A 22,238-nucleotide genomic window follows, 5' to 3' on the forward strand; every position below is an offset into this window, starting at 1 on the left:
TTACCACCGTTATGTCTAGAGACCATTTACCACCATTATGTCTAGAGACCATTTTACCACCATTGTGTGAAAATACCATTTTACCACCATTATGCATAGAGACCATTTTACCACCATTGTGTATAGAGACCATTTTACCACCATTATGTCTAGAGACCATTTTACCACCATTATGTCTAGAGACCATTTTACCACCATTGTGTCTAGAGACCATTTTACCACCATTATGTCTAGTAACCATTTTACCACCATTATGTCTCGTGACCATTTTACCATCATTGTGTCTAGAGACCATTTTACCACCATTATGTCTAGAGACCATTTTACCACCATTATGTCTAGAGACCATTTTACCACCATTATGTCTAGAGACCATTTTACCACCATTATGTCTAGAGACCATTTTACCACCATTATGTTTAGAGACCATTTTACCACTATTGTGTGAAAAGACCATTTTACCACCATTATGCATAGAGACCATTTTACCATTATGTCTAGATACCTTTTTACCACCATTATGTCTAGAGACCATTTTACCACCATTATGTCTAGAGACCATTTTACCACCATTGTGTGAAAAGACCATTTTACCACCATTATGCATAGAGACCATTTTACCACCATTATGTCTAGAGACCATTTTACCACCATTATGTCTAGAGACCATTTTACCACCATTGTGTCTAGAGACCATTTTACCACCATTATATTATGTCTAGTGACCATTTAACTGGGGATAGACGAAACCGGCCAAATTACAGGAATGAAAACTTCATTCTGTTACTATTTAAATATTTGCTTTACAAAAAAAAGGGATTCTAATAAGAGACCACCCTTAATGTCTTTTCTCAATTTGCTGATCCACTAGGAAAAAATATATATATATTCACTGGAACTTTTAATGATGATTCCAACGAGTATATTGTTCAACAAATAAAATAAAAAGAATCATTTTATTGAATCCTATTATATACAAAAATCACATTACGTTATCAGTCTAGTCGGAAAAGTGTTTAGTCGCATATTCTAACCTTTCAAAAAGAATAGGCTACTTAGGGGGAGGGGATATACATCACTAAATCGGCCGGCCTGTTATTCAAGGCCTGGGTGCGACTAGTTTTTGCTTTTATTCACGTGAAGTGTTTCACCTGGAATAACATATTTGTTGTTAGTTAATTAACCTGTCTGCCTTTTTTGTATAAATATCACCTCAAAACTCATATTTGATATGTATTCCAGTTAATTAGCCTATTTTCTCCTAAATGTGATCAATCAAGCTACACGGGGTCCTCTGTTTGCGTTGTTACACTTTTTTTGTTCTTCTTGCGCTTCTGGCGGTATTTCAGCGCTCGGTACGATTTCCTGACGTCACGTGACGCTCGTCTGCACATGCGCCTTAGTGCATCTTTGAAGTCTTTTTTCAGAAACGCGTAGACTACGAAGTTGAAGGCCGAGTTGGCGAGTAGCAGCAGACGTGAGAGGTACTGCACTTCCATGGGTATGCTCCTCCGCATGATATACCCATACAAGGAGCGAAATACCGCCAGCCCGTAACACACCAAGAACACAACGATAACCGCACCTACAACATACACAGACAGTGATTGCTGTGGATTATTTCGGTTCAAAAGAGGCTGGGGCGATTTAGACTATGGGTTTTCTTTGCAGACTAAAACTTCAATTTTGCCACTAGGAAAATCCATATCAAACACAGTCCCCACGGATACTATCTGTCCTATGTATTGCCTTATATTGGCCTATGTGTACATACTGTCCGTTGTATGTATTGCCTTACCGATCATTTTAACCGTCTTTGTCACTCACATACCGATTAATCTAACAGTCTTTGTCAATCACCTACCGATCAATCTAACAGTCTTTGCCAATCACCTAGGCTACCGATCATTCTAACAGTCTTTGTCAATCACTTACCGATCAATCTAACAGTCTTTGCCAATCATCTACCGATCAATCTAACAGTCTTTGTCAATCACTTACAGATCATAGTAACAGTCTTTGTCAATCACCTAGGCTACCGATCATTCTAACAGTCTTTATCAATCACTTACCAATCAATCTAACAGTCTTTGCCAATTACCTACCGATCATTCTAACAGTCTGTGTCAATCACTTACCGATCATTTTAACAGTCGCTCGCTCACGACTCTCCACCTTGTTGTCTCTGGCTTTGGATAAGTTCTCGTTGCTGTAGTTAAAGCTGAGCTGGAATTCCTGTAGCTTGATCTTACGCTCATGTCTACGCGCGATGTACACCATGCGCAAATAGGACAAGAGGAGTAGGATTGGGGGAAGTACGAGCAGAAACGCCATATCCAAGATACGGAAGATACTTGCGACGGATACCCTGTGGCGGAAGAGAAAGCCGAGGACTGGGAAGATGGCAGCTGAGATCCACGCTATGAAAAGTATAACAGCTACACGTCTAGAGAACAAGAAATAATTGTATCAGACAAATACAATACGTATATGAGGCATATTGCCAAGTCAATAACTAATTAACGTCTAATTAATAAGGACAGATATTTAGATGAAGAGAGTGCAAACAATAGGGGGTTAACTATCGCCTACCGTGTCACTTGCGTACATGGTGTGATTGGTACGGTAGGTTGAGACTGATACCGAAGGGGGTTGACTATCGCTGTATATTACCTCCCGTGCCCCTTGCGTATAAGGTGAGACTGATACCGAAGGGGGTTGACTATCCATGTATATTACCTGCCGTGCCCCTTGCGTATAAGGTGAGACTGATACCGAAGGGGGTTGACTATCGCATTACCTGCCGTGCCCCTTGCGTATAAGGTGAGACTGATACCGAAGGGGGTTGGCTAAGGCATAACCTGCTGTGCCCCTTGCGTATAAGGTGAGACTGATACCGAAGGGGGTTGGCTAAGGCATAACCTGCTGTGCCCCTTGCGTATAAGGTGAGACTGATACCGAAGGGGGTTGGCTAAGGCATTACCTGCTGTGCCCCTTGCGTATAAGGTGGGACTGATACCGAAGGGGGTTGACTATCGCTGTGTATCGGTCGAAGGTGAGTGCACACAAGTTCGTCACGGAGAGGTGAATGAGAATGTCATACGTGAGATGTTGCTTCGGCCCTTCGCAGGCTCCGGGGTAAACAAATGCGCAAGCGAACTCTGAAGGCGTGATGACAATACCTGGAACCAAGTGAAATGAATGTATTTCTGATGGTAATGATTCTATGAATAATGATGATTCATAATTATTAATATTGTAAATATCAACACTATCATTAATAGGTATTTACCCACGAGTATGTCGGCGATAGCGAGCGTACATATAAACACGTTTGGTGTGATACGCAAGCGAGGGCAGCACAGAATTAACAGGATCACCACAGCATTCCCAACAATCGTCAGTAGAGTGATAATGGCCCGTAATACCCAGTACCACAACTCAAACACGGCCACGTCGCGGGACGGCTCGGTCGCATTGCTGTTGTTCATCGCTACCTGAGAAATAAGTTACAAGCAGTTTTCATGACTTACAACCCAATGAGCTTGATAATGACTGTTCTAGAACGCTTAGCTTGACAGGCGCGTCCATGACTCACAACCCAATGAGCTTGATAACGACTGTTCTAGAACGCTTAGCTTGACAGGCGCGTCCATGACTTACAACCCAACGAGCTTGATAACGACTGTTCTAGAACGCTTAGCTTGACAGGCGCGTCCATGAATTACAACCCAATGAGCTTGATGACGACTGTTCTAGAACGCTTAGCTTGACAAGCGCGTAGGTGGGTATGTTAGGTTAGGTTTAGATGGATACAGAATATTGCCTTCTCAAATTTGCGAAATTTTGATGTCGCGAAACGTGCTTTAAATATTAAGAAAGTTGAACACAATGAAAACATAATCATGCACAATTTCATACCATGACTCGATTAAATTCGATTGCACGACTAGCATTAGAATTGGCTAGAGTCTACAAACGATAGGTCTACACCGAGTTGTCTACTAAATAAATAAATAAATAAATAAATAAATAAATAAATAAATAAATAAATAAATAAATAAATAAATAAATAAATAAATAAATAAATAAATAAATAAATAAATAAATAAATAAATAAATAAATAAATAAATAAATAAATAAATAAATAAATAAATAAATAAATAAATAAATAAATTAATGAATAAATAAATAATTAACACGGAGCCTTCAGCCTGAGATTCCGCGTGTGATATTTCACTCAGTCTTTATGTTGTACAAGTAAGCGTGCCCCAACCTACATGTTTCAAAGGCCACGATGTATCGTTGTTAAATGACACCTGTATTTCTCGGGCTAAATACTAAATTTTGTTATCAATATAGTATACAATAGTGGTTGCTTTGAGCTTTGGTCGTTGAAGGGCGGAAAGCAATTACATTTTGGTTTGAGTGAATTTGGAAGACCATAAGAGCAACGTTTCTTGAAATCATCATAATATTTTAAATCATATTTTTGTCAAAAGGCACTGTACTAAGCATCGGTACTTTTTAGTTTTATATCCAAGCTTAATTCTATCGTTTTCCTAAATAACTCATCCTAGTTTTTGTCATAAAACTTATTCGACAATAACTGTTTGTAAATCAGGCAAATTACCTTATTTTTGTCGAGTTGTTCGCAATGGGAGTATCAACAAGGCGTTTTGTTTCAAAAGAAAGGAATCGTTCCACAAATATCACACAATGCAGTTGCAGCGCATGGTATATCTGATCAAACGCATTTGAGCTTTGTTTATATATTCCCCTCTATTTTTGTTACATGTGACGAATTTCGACGGGAAGTGTTAAGAAGAGGATTTATATCATCAGATTGTTTTTACGCTTTCGTGCATACACACAAGCATCCGGCTCGAAGGGCCACACGAGCCTCTCTGTAATGTGTCAAACGCGAGCGGTAGACGCCTCCTCTAGTCTGGATTTTTTATCGCTCTTATTTTACTATAAATATAAATAAGAAAAAATGTTTTAGCTACCAAAATGTAGAACATGGGGGCTGTGAATTGGCAGAGAACCTTGTGACAAATTACAGAAAACTATTGTCTCATTCAAGCAATCTGTCTTAATCCTTTTAAAAGACCAAACAATTTTTAATCTGATTATAATTAAACAAGTAATACTGCTTAAGAAGCCGGATAGTCTAAAAAAACAATGCTTCCCAAGCAATTAGGAACAATGTTACAAACGCAGGAAAAATGACAAAATTTGGGTTTGCTGGATGCGCGAATTTACTCGCACGATGTTTACCACCCTCGTTGAACTGTTTTGTAATGACTATATCCTTACCGGTTTCTTGGATAACAATAAAATCGAATTTTAAACCATAACGATATCCATATACCATAATGATATCTCTGTTGACCTAACTTCGCTACTCAGGGCATTTTTACTTTTTCTTATTATTAAAAAAATATATATGAAACGATAATCGCATATCAATTTTCTCTATCGCGTCTATGAAACGAAGGAATAAGAAAGCTTTAAGTATAAAATGTTCATTTTGACATTTTCCGCCAAAAATAACTCTTTAGGGTAACAAAAACTAGTCCGAGCTAGTGAAAATTTGAGTTATCAGAGCTAACGTAGCGGGGAGCTCCAATTATCCAAGTTTGCGGAATATCAATCGTTGTTATCTTAGATTCAATTCTTACTTACAACGCCTTGCAATATGATCCAAAGACCTTTAGTTCCTAAGTTGCAAAATGCGAATAAAATAGCTCCAATACTGTTTTCTAGCAATAAATGTATGCTTTCTATTGTTATTTGGTGAATACCATGAGGGCCGTGTGGTTGTTTCGCTTCGTGCAGTTCTGGAGTGAATCGTTTTAGGCGAACAATATGTTGTGACTAAATTAGAGATAATGTGAAACCAATGTGTAAATGGAGCTATCTTCAGGATGAGCTGAAGAGGGTCATTACTTTATTACGAGTAAAAGTGTACATCTGAGGGAAGATCGACACTGCATTTTCGATACTAGCAAAACAAGATAATCAGATCTCCACGCTTTTTTTCAATAAACCACTTCTAAAGCCAGTAAAAATTAATGTGGAGGGAAATGTTTCGTGCTGATTTTATTCAATAATCTTCAAAAAAATATAATATTGGCCACTATATAATATTGAATAAAACATACGGTTACATTAATGCATTTGAGTTGTGGTAACGACATAAGATTTTACCTTACGGCGATGTTTCGGCACGTCGCGTCAAGCCAGGTGGGCTGCAGTATTGTTTCAATTTATTCTGATCACAAAAAATGCAAGAAATGGTGAGAAAACATTTGTGAAAAAGGCTACGGATGTAATCACTATGGTCATTTGGGGATGTTTGCCAAATTAGTTAGCCGCTCATTTATTGAGCAGAGCTGGAAGTGGTTAATACTGTATTTACATTACAAAAAGCACTTAAAAAACTACAAGAGAATACGATTTTTAATATAATACTGACAACATAAACTATTAACCTGGTTCTTTTTTGGTTTCCCTATTTGCGCCAAAAATCGTCTAAATTTTCTTCTATGGTCTGTTTCTTATATAACAGTCAGAAAACAAGCATAAAAGCAAATTCCGCAAATAAAAATCGCGAAAAACATGCAACAAAGCCTTGACAAGTTATGTAAATCAGTTTTTTCCATAGCAACAACCCAACGGTCGTAATGTATTAGACAAGACATTTGAAACACAGGCTCTACGACATTGAGACACATCGTTCAGCAATGACCAAATAAGCTCTGTTAAAACAGTACCCATTAAATACTCAGAATATATCAGAGATGACAAAGAATGGCCGAAAACAGACAGCTTCTAAGGGGAATCCTTTCCAAAGAAGTCCACGAGTCGATAGCATGCATAGCATAGCATCTAAAAATTATTGCATTATGAAAAAACAGTTTTTTTTATGTAACTAATTTTCTTCAATATTACTGATGATATATAAGAACCGCAATTGATATAAAATAAAACAAGCGCAAAAGCTTGAATACAAAACGAGAATATTTTTTAATCGTAAAAACAGAAAGGCAATTATTTTGTGCACGCAAAAACATGTGTTACGGGGCGAATCGTAGGAAATCCGCGCCTTGTTTGCTGACTATTATCAAAGAAATAAAAAATACCCTCATCCCCTCGTAATGCAAGTACCACACCCCCCTCCTGATGACAAGTACCACACCCCCCTCCTCATGGCAAGTACCCCACCCCCTCCTCATGACAAGTACCCCAACCCCCTCCTGATGGCAAGTACCCCATCCCCCTCCTGATGGCAAGTACCCCAACCCCCTCCTGATGGCAAGTACCCCATCCCCCTCCTCATGGCAAGTACCCCATCCCCTCCTCATGACAAGTACCCCACCCCCCTCCTGATGGCAAGTACCACACCCCCCTCCTCATGGCAAGTACCCCACCCCCCTCCTCATGGCAAGTACCCCATCCCCCTCCTGATGACAAGTACCCCACCCCTCTCCTGATGGCAAGTACCCCATCCCCCTCCTGATGGCAAGTACCCCATCCCCCTCCTGATGACAAGTACCCCACCCCCTCCTCATGGCAAGTACCCCACCCCCCTCCTCATGGCAAGTACCCCATCCCCCTCCTGATGGCAAGTACCCCATCCCCCTCCTGATGGCAAGTACCCCAACCCCCTCCTGATGGCAAGTACCCCATCCCCCTCCTCATGGCAAGTACCCCATCCCCTCCTCATGACAAGTACCCCACCCCCCTCTTGATGGCAAGTACCCCACCCCCTCCTCATGGCAAGTACCCCACCCCCCTCCTCATGGCAAGTACCCCATCCCCCTCCTGATGACAAGTACCCCACCCCCCTCCTGATGGCAAGTACCCCACCCCCTCCTGATGGCAAGTACCCCACCCCCTCCTCATGACAAGTACCCCACCCCCCTCCTGATGGCAAGTACCCCATCCCCCTCCTGATGACAAGTACCCCATCCCCCTCCTGATGACAAGTACCCCAAACCCCTCCTGATGGCAAGTACCCCATCCCCCTCCTCATGGCAAGTACCCCATCCCCTCCTCATGACAAGTACCCTACCCCCCTCCTGATGGCAAGTACCCCACCCCCTCCTCATGGCAAGTACCCCACCCCCCTCCTCATGAAGTACCCCATCCCCTTCCTGATGACAAGTACCCCACCCCCCTCCTGATGGCAAGTACCCCACCCCCTCCTCATGGCAAGTACCCCACCCCCTCCTCATGACAAGTACCCCATCCCCCTCCTGATGGCAAGTACCCCATCCCCCTCCTGATGACAAGTACCCCACCCCCTCCTCATGGCAAGTACCCCACCCCCTCCTCATGACAAGTAACCCATCCCCCTCCTGATGGCAAGTACCCCACCCCCCTCCTGATGGCAAGTACCCCACCCCCCTTCTCATGGCAAGTACCCCAACCCCCTCCTCATGACAAGTACCCCATACCCCTCCTGATGGCAAGTACTCCATCCCCTCCTCATGACAAGTACCCCATCCCCCTCCTCATGGCAAGTACCCCAACCCCCTCCTCATGGCAAGTACCCCACCCCCTCCTGATGGCAAGTACCCAACGCTTTCCTCATGGCAAGTACCCCACCCCCCTCCTCATGGCAGGTACCCCAACCCCCTCCTGATGGCAAGTACCCCACCCCCTCCTGATGGCAAGTACCCCACCCCCTCCTCGTGACAAGTACCCAACCCCCCTCCTCATGGCAAGTACCCCACCCCCCTCCTCATGGCAAGTACCCCACCCCCTTGTCATGGCAAGTACCACACCCCTCTCTTCATGACAAGTACCCCATCCCCCTCCTCATGACAAGTACCCCATCCCCCTCCTCATGGCAAGTACCCCACCCCCCTCCTCATGACAAGTACCCCAACCCCCTCCTGATGGCAAGTACCCCACCCCCTCCTCATGGCAAGTACCCCATCCCCCTCCTCATGGCAAGTACCCCATCCCCTCCTCATGGCAAGTACCCCACCCCCCTCCTGATGGCAAGTACCCCATCCCCTCCTCATGGCAAGTACCCCACCCCCCTCCTCATGGCAAGTACCCCACCCACCTCCTGATGGCAAGTACCCCACCCCCTCCTCATGGCAAGTACCCCACCCCCCTCCTCATGGCAAGTACCCCATCCCCCTCCTGATGACAAGTACCCCACCCCCCTCCTGATGGCAAGTACCCCACCCCCTCCTGATGGCAAGTACCCCACCCCCTCCTCATGACAAGTACCCCACCCCCCTCCTGATGGCAAGTACCCCATCCCCCTCCTGATGACAAGTACCCCATCCCCCTCCTGATGACAAGTACCCCAAACCCCTCCTGATGGCAAGTACCCCATCCCCCTCCTCATGGCAAGTACCCCATCCCCTCCTCATGACAAGTACCCTACCCCCCTCCTGATGGCAAGTACCCCACCCCCTCCTCATGGCAAGTACCCCACCCCCCTCCTCATGGCAAGTACCCCATCCCCCTCCTGATGGCAAGTACCCCATCCCCCTCCTGATGACAAGTACCCCACCCCCTCCTCATGGCAAGTACCCCACCCCCTCCTCATGACAAGTAACCCATCCCCCTCCTGATGGCAAGTACCCCACCCCCCTCCTGATGGCAAGTACCCCACCCCCCTTCTCATGGCAAGTACCCCAACCCCCTCCTCATGACAAGTACCCCATACCCCTCCTGATGGCAAGTACTCCATCCCCTCCTCATGACAAGTACCCCATCCCCCTCCTCATGGCAAGTACCCCAACCCCCTCCTCATGGCAAGTACCCCACCCCCTCCTGATGGCAAGTACCCAACGCTTTCCTCATGGCAAGTACCCCACCCCCCTCCTCATGGCAGGTACCCCAACCCCCTCCTGATGGCAAGTACCCCACCCCCTCCTGATGGCAAGTACCCCACCCCCTCCTCGTGACAAGTACCCAACCCCCCTCCTCATGGCAAGTACCCCACCCCCCTCCTCATGGCAAGTACCCCACCCCCTTGTCATGGCAAGTACCACACCCCTCTCTTCATGACAAGTACCCCATCCCCCTCCTCATGACAAGTACCCCATCCCCCTCCTCATGGCAAGTACCCCACCCCCCTCCTCATGACAAGTACCCCAACCCCCTCCTGATGGCAAGTACCCCACCCCCTCCTCATGGCAAGTACCCCATCCCCCTCCTCATGGCAAGTACCCCATCCCCTCCTCATGGCAAGTACCCCACCCCCCTCCTGATGGCAAGTACCCCATCCCCTCCTCATGACAAGTACCACACCCCCCTCCTCATGGCAAGTACCCCACCCACCTCCTGATGGCAAGTACCCCATCCCCCTCCTCATGACAAGTACCCCACCCCCCTCCTGATGGCAAGTACCCCACCCCCCTCCTGATGGCAAGTACCCCATCCCCTCCTCATGACAAGTACCCCATCCCCCTCCTCATGACAAGTACCCCACCCCCTCCTCATGGCAAGTACCCCACCCCCCTCCTCATGGCAAGTACCCCACCCCCCTCCTGATGGCAAGTACCCCATCCCCCTCCTGATGGCAAGTACCCCATCCCCCTCCTAATGACAAGTACCCCAACCCCTCCTGATGGCAAGTACCCCACCCCCCTCCTCATGGCAAGTACCTCACCCGCCTCCTCATGGCAAGTACCCCAACCCCCTCCTCATGACAATTACCCCATCCCCCTCCTCATGGCAAGTACCCCACCCCCTCCTCATGGCAAGTACCCCACCCCCCTCCTCATGGCAAGTACCCCACCCCTCTCGGAATGGCAAGTACATCCCCTTCCCCTTTGCGACACTATCAATACTTGCATGAAATGAAATCAAGCGAAAATTGTCACCAGATTCCTAGTAATAACAAACAAGGAGGACTCTGTAGAGTTTCTTAGTCTAGACTTTGGCTAATGGGACCTTTAGAACTGTCTTATCGTGGCCTCAGTGGCGCCTGAGTGTTAGGCACATCTCACATCTGAAAGATCAACCCATTTACAAGAAAAGAACACTGCTAAGACGCACTCAGACCCAATACTTCACCTCCCATCAATACACATATGATACGTTAAATGCTTACCTCCCATCAAAACACATATGATATGTTTTAACATTTTTTAGCATTTAAAAATGCTCAAGAGTAAATTGAAATCGTTTGAATAAATTTTTTTTAAGACACGTGTTCTTTATACATAGAACACACAAGAAAAGACACTTAAGAAAAAACAGAAAAGCTAATATCAAATAGAGATGATGACTCGGCACAATGCTGAGGGATAAGTGTATTTGAAATTTTACTTTTCCCCGTTCTGTTATGTTGTTGATTAAAGTAGCCACTGACAAGTACAAAAGTAATACCTTTGGTATTACTAAAACTCAATCACAATGCTTGAGTGACCAATATTTCGGTACTCATATTTCTGAGTTACTTTCATCGATATGCGAATCCTATTTTTGTTGTCTAGACTTCAGGTAGACACGGAAGTTGATATATCCAGCTATCTCTACTCAAGTCAACCTTAACGCAAACTCCTAAGCACTCGGACTCTCCTAAATATGTCACTTCATCAAAACATTTTGCCTCTACGCTTGCGTAGTCATCTGCATGTGTTGGAAAGGGGAAGCAATTACGCTTGCAAGATCATCGGATGACTCGTCCGTGAACTATGACCAAAACTGGTAAAAAAACATCGTATAATGTAAGCCCTTATTCTTGTTCTATGAGATCTAGAAACTGGTTTACTAAGAGACCCTTCCATGTTGGATGTGGCTCTTGTTAACTTAGTTATTTTTAAAAAATGCTTCTTTTTTGTTTAACTTACCGTATAAGATGTTGTAATACATGATTTCGAGTCAGCTGTGTTGCTGCAGTTGTTTTTCCCCTTAGGAGAATATTGGCGCATTGCATCCTATGTACCCCTAGGAACTCTAGATCCTATGTACCCCTAGGGACTCTAGATCCTATGTACCCCTAGGGACTCTAGATCCTATGAGCCCCTAGGGACTCTAGATCCTATGAGCCCCTAGGGACTCTAGATCCTATGAGCCCCTAGGGTCTCTAGATCCTATGAGCCCCTAGGGACTCTAGATTCTATGTACCCCTAGGGACTCTAGATCCTATGTACCCCTAGGGACTCTAGATCCTATGTACCCCTAGGGACTCTAGATCCTATGAGCCCCTAGGGACTCTAGATCCTATGTACCCCTAGGGACTCTAGATCCTATGTACCCCTAGGGACTCTAGATCCTATGAGCCCCTAGGGACTCTAGATCCTATGTACCCCTAGGGACCCTAGATCCTATGTAGCCCTAGGGGCTCTAGATCCTATGAGCCCCTAGGGACTCTAGATCCTATGTACCCCTAGGGACTCTAGATCCTTTGTACCCCTAGGGACTCTAGATCCTATGAGCCCCTAGGGACTCTAGATCCTATGAGCCCCTAGGGACTCTAGATCCTACGAGCCCCTAGGGACTCTAGATCCTATGTACCCCTAGGGGCTCTAGATCCTATGTACCCCTAGGGACTCTAGATCCTATGTACCCCTAGGGACTCTAGATCCTATGTACCCCTAGGGACTCTAGATCCTATGAGCCCCTAGGGACTCTAGATCCTATGTACCCCTAGGGACCCTAGATCCTATGTAGCCCTAGGGGCTCTAGATCCTATGAGCCCCTAGGGACTCTAGATCCTATGTACCCCTAGGGACTCTAGATCCTTTGTACCCATAGGGACTCTAGATCCTATGAGCCCCTAGGGACTCTAGATCCTATGAGCCCCTAGGGACTCTAGATCCTACGAGCCCCTAGGGACTCTAGATCCTATGTACCCCTAGGGGCTCTAGATCCTATGTACCCCTAGGGACTCTAGATAATATGTACCCCTAGGGACTCTAGATCCTATGCACCCCTAGGGACCCTAGATCCTATGTACCCCTAGGGACTCTAGATCCTATGTACCCCTAGGGACTCTAGATCCTATGTACCCCTAGGGACTCTAGATCCTATGTACCCCTAGGGACTCTAGATCCTATGAGCCCCTAGGGACTCTAGATCCTATGTACCCCTAGGGACTCTAGATCCTATGTACCCCTAGGGGCTCTAGATCCTATGTACCCCTAGGGACTCTAGATCCTATGTACCCCTAGGGACTCTAGATCCTATGTACCCCTAGGGACTCTAGATCCTATGTACCCCTAGGGACTCTAGATCCTATGTACCCCTAGGGACTCTAGATCCTATGTACCCCTAGGGACTCTTGATCCTATGTACCCCTAGGGACTCTAGATCCTATGAGCCCCTAGGGACTCTAGATCCTATGTACCCCTAGGGACTCTAGATCCTATGTACCCCTAGGGACTCTAGATCCTATGTACCCCTAGGGACTCTAGATCCTATGTACCCCTAGGGACTCTAGATCCTATGTACCCCTAGGGACTCTAGATCCTATGAGCCCCTAGGGACTCTAGATCCTATGTACCCCTAGGGACTCTAGATCCTATGTACCCCTAGGGACTCTAGATCCTATGTACCCCTAGGGGCTCTAGATCCTATGAACCCCTAGGGACCCTAGATCCTATGTACCCCTAGGGACTCTAGATCCTATGTACCCCTAGGGACCCTAGATCCTATGTAGCCCTAGGGGCTCTAGATCCTATGAACCCCTAGGGACTCTAGATCCTATGAGCCCATAGGGACTCTAGATCCTATGTACCCCTAGGGAGGGACTCTAGATCCTATGAACCCCTAGGGACTCTAGATCCTATGTACCCCTAGGGACACTGAAAAAGACAGGGGAAAAACTACGGATATGCTTTTGGTTTATAAGAGTTCTACTTTCACCAAATGATGGTATAGACCGGAACCCCAATCGATATAAGATTACTCGAGCACCCCACTTACCGAAATTAGCTTTGAGAGCTCCCTTAATATTTTTTTGGAGTTTTTTTTTACTTTAGAATAACTTGAATGGCAGTTTCACGATGGCAAGGAACCATGGATCTCAATATATTTCTGCCAAATGTAAAACCATATGTATAAATCGTACGATATTCCATGATAAATAAATGGTTTGGGTACCGTGTCAACAGTGCAAACAGCATTGCCATGTCTTAAAATGGTCTACTGGTACAAAATGATGTCTTTCATGAATACTGTCGAATGTATTAGCCGTCAAAAACTATTCAATTTGGCTGTGCGACGATGCGATCTTTTAGATGACGTCGTTACGACGCGTGGGGGGAATACGCGGCGACAGTACCGGATACGGAGGATTGGAATCCCCTTGTGATCATTGCAACTTTATCGTTCACCAAGGTAGCATACGTAGCGGCGCCAAGGAGGAGGGGAAAGGGGTCCGTGTGCGAGAGAGAAAATCAGGCCCCTTCCCACTCCCCCTTAGCAGCGCAACGCAGGCTACCAACTCACTCTCTATACTTTGTTTAGAAGCACCGCGAATACGATCCAATTTATGGGATATATATTGCACTGAAACATTGTCATTTCTTTATGCTTTTAGCGAACAAAAATCAATGTCACTTTAACTTAAAGGAAATGAAATTGATATCAAGCAATCAACTGAATTATCAGAGGGTAAAATTCCAATATGTTAATTATGCTCACCACTTTAAACACATGCGTCAATGAACTGCCGAGTGATATATAGGTGGCGTCTTTATGATAAGGGTTTCTTATTCATTTTGCCCCACTTAGAAGAAGAGAAATACAAGTAGTGATTTATCGCCTTTTTCTCACTCATCAAAATCAAACTTGTGCTTATAAATATCATGGACGTGCCTCCGTCAAATGATTGACGACATCTTTTAAGTAATTTCCTGCTAATAGACGAGCCATTGCTCATCCCACTATTTGCACGCTTCACGTAGAGACTCGAGCCAGGTGTCTTATTATCACGTGACCTGACGTCACTGGAAGCTCATTGTTCTAGCAGATCTTGTATTTTGCCATAAAGGTTGGTTGATTAGACGGACCGGACACAATTTTGACACTCATTATTTTTTTTATTCTTTACAAAAGAGACAGGTATCTACCATCTTGTTTTACTTCAAAGGGAAAGGGGAGAGACCTATTATAATCGTTGACGAAATATAAAAGAGAGCTGCTTGACAGTTTAGTTAAGTGAAATCATTCCAGACATTAACGTATCTCAACGACTTTTAATTAAAATTGCACAATCACTTGCACACAACTTGCGAATAAAAGATATATATTTATCTTTTAAAGAGTTTGACTCAAGAAGAAAATCAGATAATCAGCCAAAAAGGAGCCCAGGAATGCGATCATTATTCCCTTGATCATTTAACACATGCATGGGCACAAAAAGTAATCCTCCAGAGTCATACCAGCACCTGCATGAATATATGAGCAAGAGTCTGACCCCACAGCATACTCTACTGTGGGTATACATCATGCTAATATTAACACATGGTGTACTGTATATAAAAACTTCATGAAGTAGGAGATACGCTATGGGTATGGTAAAGGCGAGGAGTAGGCAAAGCAGTGGAGCATATCAGCAAGACAAGACGCTAGGCAACTTGTGAGTGCGCAAATTTCCTTGAATAGAATGATCACCTAAGTGAGCGCGCGAATTTTACCTTTGCCAGCGGCACATATTCTTGTAACATAAAAGTCAAGGAAGGTTGCAACTAGTAAAGGCAGGGATCTGACCGTTTATTCAAATACTAAAAAAACAGCAAACGGGCATCCTACTTTTCGAAGAAGCGGATTTGAACACCGCAAAATATGCAGGTATAGCACGGCCAATAAGTGACATCCCGAGTTTATTACAAAAGAGTGCTTTATCAATTCATAGATTGTCGCCCGGGGATATAGAAAGACCGGCAATTTTAACAATCAACTTTTTTTAAACAAAATTAATTAGAAAAAGGCGGTAATGGCTTCATCGTAAACAGCATTATTCGTCATATGCTAAAGCATTTATAAGAGCGTTCTTTACAATCATCAACACAACGCACGACTTCAGTGATAGAATATCAAAATATTTTTTTTTATTCTTAAAGCAATCGATCATCAGCATTATCTTTATATCTGTAGCTTTAAAAAAGTCATTTAATGCAAATCCAGTCCTCGTTTCTATAACAACATTTAGACGGGTCTAACGTTGTGACATAAATGCATGGGGCTAAAAAACCTAAGGGCAATTAAGCAAAACGAAAAAAATATATAAAAAATGCGTGATTAGAGGTGTTCATAGAAAAGTGCTTGGTACAAAAGTGTAAAGCGAGATATATTTTTGATGTATAGAAAAAACACCATAATGTATGGGCAACCACGAAACGGGCTTATATACAAATATGAGGTGACCACCATAAAAATGCCATCTTAATAATAACTTTCAATGTCGTTCGTAAAAATAGTGCATGATTGCTAAGGTTTAAATTTTGCTCAGTCGTAATAAAAATTGTGTATCAATCGAATCAATCGGCAGGGCTTGTTGAAAAGGCAAGCAACTTTCGTGGATGTTTTCAAAACTTGAGGGAGGTGAATAAAATGTCCGTGTGAAAATAGCTGAATCAACAGAATAAAATGATAACAACAAACCATAGAAGGAATAAAGTATTTACCTTACCTGGAAAGAAACGCCTTCGTGTACTGACTCAAGATAAGAGTGCTTGGATTCTGATGTAAGATCTGTGTTTACGCGTCTTTTATCTTTTGGTAATAGACCAATTATCCAATTTACATCCTTGCTGGTGGGGAAACAACAAGTACGAGTCACGGCACGCTTTTTGCCGCCAAATTATCTGTTGGCTTTTATGACTCTGCAAAAGTCATTAGACGGGTATCATAGATTCACCAACGTCTTGGACAAAAAAACGCAGATTGACACGTCACCTGACAACATTTGCTGTCTTTGTCTGTCATAACAATGTGATTCAGTACTGGTTTCGATTTCGTTAAATTTCGCCTAATCGCTTTTATATTACATGTCATATTTTTAAGTCGGTGGTGTTTTTTTTTATCGGCTCGCCTATTCCAAAGGTTTTTTTTTTTAATTTGGCAAGTGCTTTGACAAGTGCCCCTAGAAAACACCCTTAAAACCTTCAGGCACATTCAAAATTCAATTCAAAACAAAATCCACGGAAACTCAAGCTGTCCCTAAACCCAGTGCAAGTCAGCACCTCAAAAAGTCAAACAGTAGCTCAAACTTCTCTCTTAAAACATCACAACAACCGAGGCCCCAGATGAAGATGTATTAAACTTCACAGCAACCGAGGCCCTAGATAAAGATGTAACAAACCTCGATGAAGATGTAATAATTGTTAGATTTTCACCAAGATGTTACATAGTAATGGTATTAGATCTTAGTTCAGATTATCCCTAGGAATTACGATAAACGAGGAGACAGGCGCTATGCGAAACGAGCCTCTCGATTTGTGATGACTATTTAAAATCAGAGAATAAAGTGTATAATGTCAAAGAAATGGCGGACCCGAGGTAGAGAAAAACATCATTAATTGGAAGAGATTATAGGTGGGAATAATGCCAGTTGGCAAGATAAGGCAATTCAATAAGTACGTTTCTGTAATTTTGTGAAAGAAGTCAAAGAAGCATTGACCATGACCATGATGACAATACTTAGAGTAACCAAAAAAAGACGAGAATACTTGATGTAAGAATAAACTTGGAAGGAGTAATGGAAGTAGGCGTGTGGGTCGCGATATTCAGTATTTGCTCGGCGTCAGGGTAGTTTTACTTTTAGTGACGTCATTGATGACGTAACGTGACCATCTCATTGCATCCCCACTTGAAATATACATGACACCTACCGAGTTTGGTTGTTATACGATGACGTCAGCAAATTTTTGCTTCTAGTAACGTCATCGATGACGTCACGTGACTATATTGGTGCACCCCTTGACACCTTTATGACACATACTAAGATTGATGCCTCGTTCATGAGATATGAATATTTTTGTTCTCAATAAAATCGGAATAGTTTTGCTTTTAGTAACCTTATCGAAGACGTCAGAAATCACATGACCATATTTTTGCACCCCCCTTGACACAAAATGACACCTGCCAAGTTTGGTTGTGAAACAATGTTTCTTTCAAGATATATGAATGCTTTTGCTTTTAATCACGTTTTTTGCTTTAAAGGACGTCATCGATGACGTAACACAACACTTGACCATATTGTTGCATCCCCCTTGACACCTACATGACACCTACCGAGTTTGGTTGCAATACGATGTTTACTTCGTGAAATATAAATTTTTATTTTTAATTTGATGACGTAAGCATATTTTTGCTTCTAGTGACGTCATTGACTATATTGGCGCACCCCCCTGACACATACATGACACATACCAAGTTTGGTTGTCATATGTTTCGTTTAGAAGATATGAATATAGATATGACATCGGAATAGTTTTGCTTGAAGTGACGTCATCAATGACGTCACAAATCACGTGACCATATTTTTGCACCCCCCTTAAACACGAAGGCGCGGTATAAAAGGGCCTAAGCCCCGCCCCCATTTTCCAAATGGAGAGAAATTCCAATATGGCAGCGATAACCGTTACAAGCCTAGTCAAGAAAGAATGCCCCCAAATCTAATGATTTGATATTAAACGAATAAATTATTTCCCAAATGAAAGAAAAGATGTTTGATTTGTACTTCAAGCTTTTCTTGGCAGCGAGAAATGCATATTTGTCTTAGAATTCGTACATATACGCGCGATTTCAAATCTCCCGCCTTTCCCTTTGACGCCACTTTGGTATGCTTACCTTCCCGACCCTTCGGGAAAGCATTTGGTGAGCTTGGGCCCGCAATGACTATACTCATGGCTTAGCAGTCTATCCTAAGGGATTATGCGTGCAACGGGATGCAAGCAGAGCTAATTTTTGCCATTCTTAGGGTGTTTAGAAAACATGTTTCGTTTATCGATTTTGCCTCATTTCGTCGCACTTTTCTTGGCCCGTAGCATTCGTATTTCAATTAGACATTCGGTGAAATAATGAAGAGCATTGTACTCTGGAAAGAAGCACCTTAAATGGGGAAAAGAGGAAAGGAAGACAGGAAGAAAAGACAGTGCAGAAAATCATCTGTGTTTTTGTAAGTTCTGTACTGAAATAGCACACAACAAAGTAGGACATTAGAACTAAACATAAGCAGCAAACATCAGGTATAAAGTCAAGATACATCATATATATTTTATTATTTATAAGTCACTTTACAGCTGTAGTGTAAGAGGACACTTCAGTAAAAGTTATACTAGTGAAACCATTATTTCTACTTTTTTGTGTGCCTATCTGCTGTTGTACATCTGTTCAAGAATTAACCAAAAATCCACAAAGTGTTTTGTCATTTACCTGAGCAGGAAGAAAATTTGGTGTAGTGGGCAGGTCAGGGGATGTTGAACCCCAGTTGACTTCTACTTTGACAGAAAGTCAATTTGTCAAGATTTATCTTTATTATCTTTTTACAAAATTTAATAGTTGATCAATACATGTTTACTATGATCAGACTTCGGCAACTGACCCCAGTTTCATAAGATATTTCAACGGCATCCAGGGAATGTGCAAGATAAACTCTGATATTACTTTATCTATGGTGGTCATTACCTTGGGTCCTTTCTCTGGTGCCATCCTGCTGTTAGTATCAGACTTCTTAATCCAGAAAATAAAGAAAGGCTAAGGAAATTTGTCAACTTACCCTCACCCTGTCTGTCATTTAAAAATATACTCAACAGAGTCCTAGGTACACCTGTTTGAATAGGGAGTATAGTGCAGTCAACCTGATTTCTAGGAAAGCACTTGGTCATTAGACCTTTGTGCCCTCGTGCTAATTTATCAGATGCAGGGTTAAAAGTAGGGCTTAGTTATGTCCCAATAAAATGCAACACTTACTATTTGTTTGTACAAAACAAGGGAGTGGTATACAATAAAAGAAAACATGTTTGGATATTTGTTTTTATAGTGCATAACTGGCTCACAGAAACAGCAGAAAACCCTTTGTACAATGTCTAAGCTTATATTCTTACACATATATGTACACCAAACAACTGAAGGGCTACTAAAGAAATGCCTGATATCCATCTAAGTGAGTTGGAGTCATTTAAGTGAGTTGGCCATAAGCCATTATCTTGTTGATTGTTCAAATGTCACCATGACTTGCTTCTTGGGTATATCTAGGATGAAATCATATAATTAATTAGAAATTATAAAAAATAGATTCAACATTCAAGTTTGGCCACCAATTAATTCAGAAAGATTTACTAAACTGTTTGTTAATGTTAACTACATTACTAGAATACAAATGATGGACTGCTTTCTCTGATGATTTATGTGTATTGATAGAAAGATCCCAATAATAAAAAACTACCATTTACTACATTTATACATTCCATCTAATAGTATCTTGTAAATAGAATTAAAACTTCACATACCACAAAACAATCTTGTCCGAGCTCGAGGCGATGTAAAAATAAAAACAAACAAGAGGAAAGCAAGATTTGATCTACAAACAACATATTTTCTATAGAAGGCCTGCATTACTTCTATCGGCAGTTATGTGGACAAAATCAAAATGCATTTTCTAGCAAAACAGAGTTTCCCCGCTACTTTAAGTACCTATTAGCTTATGATGACTAATTTAAATCCTGTTTTCTGAGTTTCAAAGATATGGAAAGTACATTTTAGGCATAAAGAACTTACCTTTTTTCGAGGTTTGAAATCGTTGTTTTCTGGTCATGCGTTTGCTTGTTTTTTTTTTTTTTGCGTAAATCACGATGGTTTCGTAGCTTTACTTCTACTGAGTTTCCTTTTTTACACATTTTATCGGACTAGAAGGTAGAATTGGCATTTTTATACATCAGGGGGCGCTTTGAAACCTCTCCCCTCTGCATTTTGTACTTGACTTTTACCGCCATCTTGAATTTGATCCTCACTCCACGGCGGTTGATTGACAAATAAGCCGATGCTTCCTTGGGAAGCGGCCTTTTATACCGCGCCTTCGTGTTTAACACAAACATGACACCTGCCAAGTTTGGTTGCTAAACAATGTTTCTTTCAAGAGATATAAATGTTTTTTTTGCTTTTAGTGACGTCATCGATGACGTCACAAATCACGTGACCACAGTTTTGCACCTCCCTTGACACATACGTGACACCTGCCAAGTTTAGTTGTCATACGATGCTTTTAAGGGACGGAAGGACGGACATCACGTCACGAAAAATCGAGTCGATGGGCTACTAAATTTTGTTACCATATTTTTTTTATATACCACTTTTTCTTGGGTATGGGGCTCCGCTCAAGCAGCGCTTCGCGCCGCGCGGGAGCTCTGCTATTAAGATCCTACCGGGTATGCGGAATTTGACTTTAAAACACATGAATAACGTCATTTCAAAGCTTGTTTCCTGTGATATCATGGCATGATTTGAAGCGCGGGAGTTCTTAGATGTGTGACATTTATTGCGTTTTCCATCACTCTCGTTGGTTCAATATGGTGACTTTCCAATTTTTAAACGCGATATTAAAGAATGTCAGGTTTATGGAAGAAATGCTTCCAGTATGCTGACGATACGACAATTGACTCCAGTTCTCGTCCTTCCGAGCTGCACAGATCTGCAAAAGAGCTGAACTCATCACTCAACAAAATGAGCTCCTGGTCCTCAGCATCACACCTTCTTCTCAACGCGAGCAAAACCAAAGCCATGCTGCTCTCCACAAGCCGAATGGCACGTGTGCACAGTCTAGATAGCGGCCGACCCGTAGTGTCGACCTCTGACAAGAGCCTAGACTATGTCAGTGTATACAAAATTTTAGGTGTAAACATCAGCGAACATCTCAAGTGGGACCAACACGTTAAAGAAACAAGTAAGAGCTGCTACGCAACGCTCCGGGTGCCGAAAAAGATAAATAACTTCACCGACTTTAAACTAAGAAAACACTTAGTTTTCTAAGTTATCTCTTGTGATATCAAAACTCTGCTATTGTGACACTGTTTTTAATCCTTTACCTGAATACCTCTTAAATCGTTTACAGCGCACCCAGTTTGCGGCCGCCAGTTTTGTGTTGGGACATTATGTTAACAGTAAATCAGACCTACTAAATCTTGAATGGCTGCGTTTACATGAATTAAGAGATTACTCACTATTTAGAAACACTTTAAGAGCTATGTACTCTTTTAACTGGCTTCTTACTTGAAACTTGAAATAGCTAGACCCACCCGAAACTTACGAT

The 22,238-nt window shown here is 42.9% G+C and overlaps 1 protein-coding gene and 1 long non-coding RNA gene across 6 annotated transcripts; both read right to left on the minus strand.

Annotated features, from left to right (window-relative positions):
* Positions 1–937: 937 nt before the first annotated feature.
* LOC5508980 (histamine H2 receptor) lies at positions 938–16,867 on the minus strand. Of its 5 annotated transcripts, none has more exons than XM_048725519.1 (6): positions 16,620–16,867; positions 5,809–6,278; positions 3,293–3,497; positions 2,984–3,182; positions 2,139–2,446; positions 938–1,585 (listed from the first exon to the last, which is right to left on the minus strand). In XM_048725519.1, the coding sequence occupies exons 2-6, from the start codon at positions 5,809–5,811 to the stop codon at positions 1,281–1,283; spliced, it is 1,020 nt and encodes a 339-aa protein (XP_048581476.1). In that variant the 5' UTR covers positions 5,812–6,278; positions 16,620–16,867; the 3' UTR covers positions 938–1,280. The 5 variants fall into 5 exon arrangements, with proteins under 5 accessions (XP_048581476.1, XP_048581477.1, XP_048581479.1 ...); XM_048725520.1 differs by having other exon boundaries at positions 16,615–16,867; XM_048725522.1 differs by having other exon boundaries at positions 6,215–6,278; positions 16,620–16,866.
* Positions 16,868–19,193: 2,326 nt separating this feature from the next.
* Positions 19,194–21,061, minus strand: LOC125561263. Its single transcript, XR_007307293.1, has 2 exons — positions 20,711–21,061; positions 19,194–20,184 (listed from the first exon to the last, which is right to left on the minus strand). It is a non-coding gene; the product is annotated as an uncharacterized LOC125561263 (long non-coding RNA).
* Between the last annotated feature and the right edge of the window lie 1,177 nt (positions 21,062–22,238).

Source organism: Nematostella vectensis, chromosome 3, assembly GCF_932526225.1.
Source record: "Nematostella vectensis chromosome 3, jaNemVect1.1, whole genome shotgun sequence".
NCBI lineage: Eukaryota > Metazoa > Cnidaria > Anthozoa > Actiniaria > Edwardsiidae > Nematostella > Nematostella vectensis.

Excerpts from the sequence above, each read along its gene's own strand:
- LOC5508980 (XM_048725519.1), bottom strand. Across the intron at positions 3,183-3,292 it reads TATCGCCGACATACTCGTGG|GTATTGTCATCACGCCTTCA; the intron begins GTAAATACCTAT and ends ACTTGGTTCCAG. Across the intron at positions 1,586-2,138 it reads AGCGACTGTTAAAATGATCG|GTGCGGTTATCGTTGTGTTC; the intron begins GTAAGTGATTGA and ends TGTATGTTGTAG.